Source organism: Apis florea, unplaced genomic scaffold (assembly GCF_048593485.1).
Source record: "Apis florea isolate Af1SG1 unplaced genomic scaffold, ASM4859348v1 contig_1914_pilon, whole genome shotgun sequence".
Classification (NCBI taxonomy): domain Eukaryota; kingdom Metazoa; phylum Arthropoda; class Insecta; order Hymenoptera; family Apidae; genus Apis; species Apis florea.
In genome coordinates, this window is record NW_028256504.1 from 797,311 (window position 1) to 807,232 (window position 9,922).

General features: G+C 29.3%; 2 protein-coding genes across 4 annotated transcripts in view; both read right to left on the bottom strand.

Annotated features, from left to right (window-relative positions):
• The window catches only part of LOC100871146 (uncharacterized), a 54,695-nt gene extending 46,499 nt beyond the window's left edge, over positions 1 to 8,196 (bottom strand). Inside the window, exon 1 of one of the 3 annotated variants that reach the window (XM_012486598.3) lies at positions 7,526 to 8,196. The gene's annotated coding sequence lies outside the window, so the exon portion shown is untranslated. Of the gene's footprint in view, positions 1 to 3,441; positions 3,502 to 7,525 lie in introns of those variants that run through there. The other 2 variants (XM_086914080.1, XM_086914076.1) reach the window with 2 other exon arrangements.
• A 723-nt stretch (positions 8,197 to 8,919) lies between these two features.
• Positions 8,920 to 9,721, bottom strand: sqh (myosin regulatory light chain sqh). The gene is made up of 3 exons (XM_003693668.4): positions 9,522 to 9,721; positions 9,222 to 9,435; positions 8,920 to 9,152 (listed from the first exon to the last, which is right to left on the bottom strand). Exons 1-3 carry the CDS (start codon positions 9,709 to 9,711, stop codon positions 9,032 to 9,034), a joined length of 525 nt encoding a protein of 174 aa, XP_003693716.1. The 5' UTR covers positions 9,712 to 9,721; the 3' UTR covers positions 8,920 to 9,031.
• Between the last annotated feature and the right edge of the window lie 201 nt (positions 9,722 to 9,922).

Sequence of the window (9,922 nt, forward strand, 5' to 3'; positions counted from 1 at the left end):
TGTATTAATGAATAATAATGATTTATTTTTATTTATTTTTATTAAATGAATAAATCTAATCTCACGAAACAAATACATTAAATAAAATTAAGGATAAAAAAAATTGTTATCGTTGCATCAAGATTGACTCATCTATATATTTCTGAATCCTTTGCAATTATATTTCTTATATTCCATTCTGATCAATGATCCAAATCCAATATATTGCTCTTAAAGTGTCTTATCTAACAATTCATCATTTCCATTTTTTAAAAAATTAAATTATTTTTAAATCATTCAGAGAAATTCATACTAGCTTTCTAGCTTCGTTTAAAAGAAATATATTAACGTAACGTATCTCGATAATTAATAAACTACTAAACCAAGAATAAATTTTTAACTAGAAGAAGATTAAGGCAAAGATACAGATGCAAGTTTCACCACACATGTATAGACATCGCTCGAGACTGGTGCGCAGTTTCATAAAACCTAGGAATAGAATACCTGTATCGTGATACACGTTTCAGCGTGTGTAGATCGCTTTAAACGAAGCTAGTTGCCAAGCGCATCGTTTAACGTTGACCAGGAAGCGTGCAACGGAGCTTGGATCTAACGTGTAAGCGGGGGATCTTTCTCGTCAAGGTCAAACATTTTGATCGATACAGACGAGGAAAACTGTGAACGGTGAGGCACGACGCAAAATGAGTACACAACGTGCACCCACGTAGGTAACCATAAACGAGTGTAACCATACACATCGCCGTGAAGTTAAGTCATTCGCCAGAATTAGAACGTGCTCGGGATGGACGTCCGTGTTTCAAATTCCGTGTGTAAATAATACGCGCAATTCGCGCACGTTTGATCCCCCTCATTCGAAAAACCAATTCGGTGTTGCGAATTTTATTCCCTCCCTTTCTCCCTTCCCATTCCCTCGAGTTATTAACGAGATATACTTCCACCACACTCAATTCTCATTTTAACGACGCTACTCTCCCCGCCTCAAGTGCCATTCCTTCTGCCCCCACCCCCTCTCCCCCCTCTCCACCGTTCTCTTTTATTATCGAGCCATCGAAATCGTTTCGTACGTTTACGTCTGTACATCTGTGCTCCTCGCTGCTTCCGCTAGGTGGCTTATGTAACGCGCGTCATGTCCGCGTGCACGTCGCTCTACTCGCTTTTCAATCTAATTTTGATCGCGGCCTACGTTCTTCGTTAATTCCCCGCTGCTTATTCCACTGCGCGAGAATTATGACGACGAATCGCTCGTAATAAATAAAGGCTAATTCGTTCGATACGTTTCAACAAGTGAAATGGGACGATCAGTCGGTGAATAAGTTATTAAAGGGTAGTAAAGGGAATACAAATGAATTTTTTTAGTTTTCAATTCGATCTAGAAATATGTTGCGAAATATGTTATTAAATTTCGAGCAATTTGTTTTTGTATGGTAACCGGTGATCAATTTCAATTTTCGAGTTGCTCGTAAAACTTTCGATATTATCGCGTTGAAGTTTGTTCATAATATAGATATGTATTTGCAATAATAAACGCAACAGCATGCAACCGTTTATATATAAGTATAAGGGGAAGTCATTCTCATACGTGAGATTCATACGTAATTCCGATTTTATGTATCCTTATGTATCTTCTTTTTATACGTATACACGTATGATTTATAATAAACTTTGATTTAAAGAGCGGTATATGTAAGTAGTAATTGTGTTTTAATATGCATTGAAATATAAAAATAGACTTTTATAACAAACCTATGACGCGCACACATAGTTTATAATATCGTTTTTATCAAGGTTGCCGGCTCTTGAATATTTCTGATAGGCAATATACAGTAGCTCCACCACGATAAGATTTGACCATTATTAGCTGTAGATCAACAGTACTGCGTTGCATCTATGTAACCGCTTAACGGTAATTAATGCACATATTTTTAAAATAAAAGTTAGCCAACGTGAGATAATTTATAATTTCTTAATTTTATATATTTTTTTCAAATTTATTTCAAATTTTATCCATTATAATATTTACTTTTGTAATTGTTACTTCGATTTTAAAAGTCTTATACAACACGTGATATAGAAATTTTCTACGGTAAATATTTAATATACTTTTGACTTTGACATGTATATATATATATATGTACGTACATATGTACAACTCGAGCGGGAAAACTTGTTTGAAAGATGAAGCACACTTATCGGCGGACTTGAAAGGCTCCGATGCAACGCAAGTCGGCGAAAGAAAGTTATTAGGCCTGAAATAGCCGATGACCGTGTATCGAATCGAGGATTACTACTTAATGAAAGTTAATGAAGAGTAGGAAGCGAGCGGAATAAATCAGTTGATCGAGTCGCGCGATGAGTAGGATGAGTATGATGCATACATAGGATAAGTATATGCATAACAACAAGGGCAGCAATAACAATATGTGGCAACGAGGGCAACGACACATCCTCATATCTGAGACAAGACGAGACAGGATAGGCAGGATGCATCGAATTTCAAGCACTTAACACAAAGATCACCACACTTTCCCTCGGCACAACCCTTCCTTCCACTTCCCTGTTCATCGACTATCCCTGTCCGGCTTTCGGTATTGTCGTAACGCCGTTGACCCGTGAATACACCGATCCAATAGATATAAGTTATCCGAGACTATCGAATTTCATTGTCACTGCATCCTCGAAAAGCATTCGATCGGCCTACAGACAGGTGCGGCACGATTTACGGCCAATCTAACCCGATTCGTTCGGTTAACGAACCGGAAGAATATATCGGTGAAAATACCTTTGAAGGATTTAATTTGCCTATATATTTCCAATTATCAATTGGAATAATTGAAAATACCTAATTAGAATGTTTTCTCGCGTATACATGCACATGCATTTATTCGTTGTATTTATTCTTTTCTCACGGATACATGCTTGGAATTCGTTCCCACTACTAGGGAAAAATTCTTTCTTTCTTGCACTCAGTCACGTGACTAATGTTACTAATCGGACCATAGGTATTTAAGTTTTCTCAAATTGCACTCTAACTAGTGGGGTTATATAAATATTATAATATGAGAAGGAAAGATGAGTTGTAACTGTAAATTATCCAAATAAGAATCCAATCACAAACACCAGTTGAATTGATGCACTAAGATTTATCTGGCTAACCATTTACTTTTCGTTCTTGATTCGAACGTTTAAATTATATCTGATCAATCGCAAAACTCGTATAACTTGGCACAAATTTGCATTTTGTTTTGTAACACGGAGCATTTCTTTTTAAATACATTCTCAGACAATTAGACAAGTAAGAAAAGAAAATGTTTGTAGAATGATTGTTTGCGCGTGTACGCATAACAAAGATAGAGACACGGATAAAGGCAAAAGTAAAGGCAAAAGTAAAGGTAAAGGCAAAGGAAGAAATCGATATGACGCATGCGCGCCGCAATATCTAACCTTGCTAGAATCGGCGTCGTTCATCCTACTCGAGGCTAGGCTTTCTCCCATCCTCTCTTGCCACTGAATCGCTTTCGTTATCGAAACGGAGAGCACCCTCTTGCGCGGTAACTTATGGACATTTTATTGCTATCGAGCCACGGCTGCTGTTTTCTGTTTAGGGAAGATTCGCAATCTTTTGCGTTCGCTTAATGTTGTCTAGCCGGCCTCCTGACATACCAAACTTTAACCTACTCGCCTCTCTAGAGCGAGTGACCCGAATATTTTGGCTCGAGATTGAATCATAGTTGAACATCCGTTCGAATTATATTTGGAGAGTATGTTTCTAATACTATCTATTTAAAAAAATAATAAAAATTTTTATATTTTTGTACATATAGTAGAGAAATAAAAATGAAATTTTTTATAATATATTAATTATTAATGAAATTATTTGAATTTTAACTTATTTCCTTATTCCTTATTATTAAATATTCGTTTACTATTCTACACGCCATAAATTGGTGAGATATTACTATATATTAGTCACAGATTGAGATTATATTTGCAATTATGGTAAGATTTTAAATAAAATATAAAATAAGTTATTTTTAATCAAGATGTAAACAAATAAAAGATCGTTATAATTAATTATTTTTTTTTTAATCATATTAATTTTAAAATAAATTAATCATTAGAAAAAGTGAAATAAAAAAAATATATTATATATGAAAAAAATTTAATGTATTCCAATATTATAATATTATATGATATCGAAATTAACAAATATAATAATAATTGATATATCAGAATTATATGTATTAAATATATATATATAAAAAGCGAGGAACACCAATTTTAAGCATTTTTATACATATAGTAAAATATTAAAAAATATAATGTTACACTATTTAAAGCAAATGTAAAAATTTTTATATTGTATATATGGTAAATTAAAATATATGGATACAAAAACTATGTTATACATGATACATATTATATATAGTACGACACATGATATAGTATATATAGATTAAATTAAATTCTTGTCACACTTTATTATTACAATATGCGTGACATTTATTTATTTTGTTATGCATATTGTCAAAACAAATAAAATACTGCTAGTGAAATATCACAAGATATCGCCTGAGAATGTTGACCTTGAAAAAAATATCAATTCGCGTTTACAAGAATTCGTATTATCGCCATAGTCAATAAAGCCACGGAATTAGAATCGTAATAAAATTTAATAACGAATAGGTAAAAGTATATCAAGGTAAAATAATAATATAATGCACTTTCATAGATAATTTTAAAACTACAACTGCACTTTAGTGCATTTAAAATGAATTTAACGTTTTTAATAATATGCTGAAATATTACCGTATCTTTTATACGAAATAAATAAAATTAAAATATTTATACGAAACTTTGTATATAGATCTAGAAATAATTTATTTGTTTTAAGAGTATAAACGTAAAGAAAATGATATATATAATTTCTTGGATATATCGAAATGTACATAGAATATTTTAATGAGGCCAATATAATACCACTTATAACGGCGTAACTGAAATCGTAATTCTAAAAATAAAATGATCTAGATTAAGTAAACGAGATGACTTAAATATGGTAAATGATTATTAAATCAAAAAATGATGTAACCATGAATTCTGTAATAATTTAATGAATTGAAATACTATATATCCGATATAATACGATATTTGCAACGCTTTCTATAGATAATATAATTATATATCGCGATTTTGATATATAGATTATAAGATTATCGATCGAAGATTTAATCTATAAGATTTTTTTTTTTACTTTAAAAATTTATATATAGAAATCGATATTTTTTTAAATTTATAAACTTCGATATTTTTGATAATATATAATTTTATGATTGTTTTTCTCTTTCATTAATATACATATAATTCTTTTTTTTTTTCATTTAGATCTCAAATTGAAGTTTGAAAATAAAAACTGTATCTAAATTTCACTAATGATCTCATCAATATCATTAGAAAAATTATTTGTCTGAAATAATTAATATTTTTAAATATATATATATATATCAGATAAATATTTAAATAATTGAATAAAATTTATAAATAAAATTTTTGTTTAAATATTAATTTTATAAATATCAAAATTAACTATAAATATATTATTGATAATATTGATATATCAATTGTTTTCCATTTTTTCCTATCCCAACATATTTTTGATTATCATTTTCTAAGATTAATTACCATTAAAGTTTAATTTATAAATATATATAAGATATTTTTATAATAATTATGTCTGCAATAAAGATCTTATCGATATTATTAAATACATTGTAACATAAAATTTCTCAGTGTAATCTTGCAAATATTAAAAAAGGATTTTGAAATATTATATTTATATTTTTTATTGATTATTAAACTATATTTATTCTATGTTAATTCTTTTCTTAATTTTGGAAAATATATTTTTTTTCTGAAATATGATCATATTATATTCAAAAGTAAGTTTCGAATAGTTGAATTTGTGTTATTAATAAATATAATTAATTATATTTTATTATATAATTTATTTTCATTTTTTAAATATTCTGTTTTAATATAAATTTTATTAATATACAATTTTGATAAAAAGAAATAATTTCTGAAGTATAGTTGCTTTTTAAATGTAATTACATTATTATTAATATTAATAATTATTATATATTTAAATTTAATTTTTCATGTCGTATTAAGCATCAAGAATTAGGTTAAGTTCTGGACGAACATTACGCAACAAGGTGATCAATTTTGTAAAGCTATTAGCTGTATTGAACAGCTGTGAGTGTTAGATGCCTGGTGCTTACTGTGAAAGAACAATGTGACACGAAAAAAAAAAAAACGGGGATTCGCAACAGAGAACGTGAAATCGCGTAACAGATTTAACGTATTACCTAGTATTTAGAACAACCTGTTTGAAAACGTGGCTGCATATTAGAGACGTCCCTGACTCAGTACATACAATTAGTTTGATAATACTGCTTTCATTTGTATGCGTTTCAACGGAAACCTTAATTTGTTGATGCAAAAAATATCATTTCTACGATTTCATTTTCTATCCTCATATATATATTTATGATATTTTTATTACACATAATTAATTATATTGTAAAATAATAAACGTAACTTATTATATCATAGTTTTTATATTAGAACATCTATATAAAAAAATCGTGTTCTAAATAACTGATCGTTTTTAATGTAAATATTTCAAAGTTTGAAACGTAAAAATTTTACTTTCTTATTATACAGAATAAATGATAAAATTAGTTCGTGAAAGTTGATCGTCGAACGAGACAACTTAAATTCATTCAATTTCAAGACTCGTTACGCTTTTATATTAATGTTCTTAAGCAATCGTAGAAGCATGTTATGCAATAACAAATGATATGACCAGTACGAGCATTGGATCATATTACATCGAGCGTATGCAATGTGCACAGTTATGTATTATTATCTTTTTATTTGTGATTCAAGAAAATTGTATTGTTCGCAAGCGTTAAATCGTTTTCATGCTACAATATTTTAGCATTAAAAAATCAAATTACGTTCCGAACCGTGAACGAATACCATTGATATCGTTCTTTAATAATTATTGCCTAGAAATAAAGAACTCTTTAATAGCGAGACGCGCGAAAACAGAACATTTTTGCTTTTGACAGCGCTCTCATTTACAGTCACGTGTTCCATATGTTTATTATTACATACTTTCTTGTGTCTTTTCTATATATATTAAAACACACATAAAAGGAAATCACGAAATAGCATTCAAAATTTAATAATATCTAATTTTCGTTATTATATCCCATATTTCGAATGTATATACAAAAATATGCTACGTTATTCAACGTATGAAACAATATATGAAAAAATGAACTCTTCTATATAGTGCAGAAATGTTATCGTTCAAAAGAGAATTAATTACACGCAGTTGATTTAATTCATGATTAGAGTTGTGTTATGAAGAAATTGTACATAACATTCAGTAAAGAAATAATTATTCCAATAGTATTACGAAAGATATAATAACAATTTGAGAAGAAAATATATTTACCAAGCGTAGTTGAAAGGTCGTCCTGGGGAAACAGCTGATCCGGTTGTCTCTGTGGGTGTCGCTTTCGTTTAAATTTCCTAATTGTGATCAACTAACCTCCAAAACTGACTGCGCAATAAGGATAATGGAGCGAGGATAATTGATTGCATGGAGAGCAGTTTAGCGTTTCTTTTTCGCGTATCTTAAAGTCCTGTTGCAGTTAAAATCGCAGGTAAAGATCACGAGGATCATGGATACTAACGAAGGGTGGCTGTTGCGTCATATATCGTTGCCAGGCGAACGGGACGTAACCCAATTCGCGGCTGACAGCTTCTACTTTTGTCCCTCGTTTCATTTCTCATCTCTTTACTTCAATTAGGAAAAATTCACTCACAGAACGAACAACGTTACACGAAACACATTGATTCACTATATTCACCAAACAATAAACACATCGTGTTCTGCAGTCAGTGAATGATCGAACGACATTCGGATATTAATTCTGTCCTTTTTGAAAGGAGATCAAGAAAAGCCAATGTTTCCGAGTATCCAATATGTTTCGCTTCGCTTTTTTCTTCGATGGAACAATCACTGAGCAGGGACGCGACAAGAAAGACCACCGCGAGTGGCAGAAATGACGAATCGAACAGACGAAGTAAACCCCACACTCGCACTAGTGGAAATGATACTGCGGCTTCGTGAGACTTCATTCTGTATATACTGTACATAAGTTCTAATGCGCAGACGCAAAATGATCGCGCCTGTCAATTACCAAAATCCTCTTTGTCAATTTTATCTTTCTTTTAGAACTTTTTAATATCAATAGTACATTTTTTTATTTTTAATATCTCTCTTTTTGAAATATAAATTAATATTTTTATTATTTACTTATTGCTTAATTTATTAAATATTTTTAATATATTTGTTTTATGTTAATTTAAATAAAAGACAAATATTTTATTTATATTTTGTTATTAATTAATAGAAATAAATATTTTTTATTTTACATTTACTTAAATAATTTCTTTTTGTTTTAAGTTGTATTCAATTGGAGCATTAGTATGTATTAAAAATTAATTTTTGCTTAATATAAAAATCAAATAGAATGGATGTAAAAATAGACATTTTTTTTGATATATAATGCATTATATTAAAATATAAATGCCAACTCTTTAACAATTATATGTTAATGTAGCATATAATATATATTACATATTATATTTTTATTGATTTTACAGTAATTGTAACTTGTGTTAAAATATGAAGTAATTTCGTTTTTTCTCTGTACTCATTTATATAGTTCATATACATGAATATTTATATTTTAAAATAAATATCATATGTTTATATAATATTAGGATTTATACATTTAGGATCTAGAGATAAGGCAGTTGTTCAAAAAATAATATGAATCCTAGATTTGCAATTATTCTCATTAATATAGGATGTACAAAATACAATAATATTTCAAACTTTACAATTGCAACCATATTAAAATGTGTTATATGCACACCGATTTTAGATATTTCACTGTTCATCCTTGTCTTTAGCACCATGTTTTAAAATTCGAGTAAATTCTATATAATCAAACATCGATCCTTTAATAGGTGCTTCTCGATACATTTCGTCGACATCGTCATCCGTAAATCTAAATATATAAAATGCAATGAAATTTCAATAAGATAATAAAGTTTATTAAATAGAATATAAAAATTACCTATCTCCCATTGTCGTAAGCAATTCCCTGAGGCGTTCTTCATTTATGTGTCCAGTATTTTCTTCGTCAAAACAACCAAATGCATTTTTAATTACATCCTCTGGATCTGTACCTTGAAGCCTTTCGCCAAATAAAGTTAAGAACATAGTAAAATTGATAGGTCCTGGAGCTTCATTCATCATTGCTTCCAAATATTCATCAGTCGGATTTTTACCTAAAGCAAAAATAAATTCATATCATATACAAATCATATACAATTTAAGAAATCTTTATGCTATAAATATTTTTTCAGGTTCTTACCTAATGAGGCAAGCATATCATGCAGATCTTCTTTATCGATGAAACCATCATGATTTTGATCAATCATATTAAAAGCTTCTTTAAATTCAGCAATTTGAGCTTGATCAAACATAGCAAAAACATTTGATGTTGCACGTTGTGCTCGTTTTTTAGTGGTAGCACGACGTCCGGCTGTTTTACGCGAAGACATGTTTATATGCCTGAAATTATGAATAAAAAATAAATTAATTAATTCATATTTTTTTCCAGCATATATTATTATTATATAATTTTTAAAAAATTTTAGTTCATCAGAAATATTTTTTAAAGATAGCATTGCAAGTGGGACAGAGGTTATGTAAATTTGAGTATTTTTATTCACATGATTTAGAACAGTGTTAGAAAAAACAATAAACGTTAAA

Excerpts from the sequence above, each read along its gene's own strand:
- sqh (XM_003693668.4), bottom strand. The coding sequence starts at position 9,711 with ATGTCTTCGCGTAAAACAGCCGGACGTCGTGCTACCACTAAAAAACGA. Across the intron at positions 9,436-9,521 it reads TGATATGCTTGCCTCATTAG|GTAAAAATCCGACTGATGAA; the intron begins GTAAGAACCTGA and ends TTTTTGCTTTAG. Across the intron at positions 9,153-9,221 it reads CTTACGACAATGGGAGATAG|ATTTACGGATGACGATGTCG; the intron begins GTAATTTTTATA and ends TTATATATTTAG.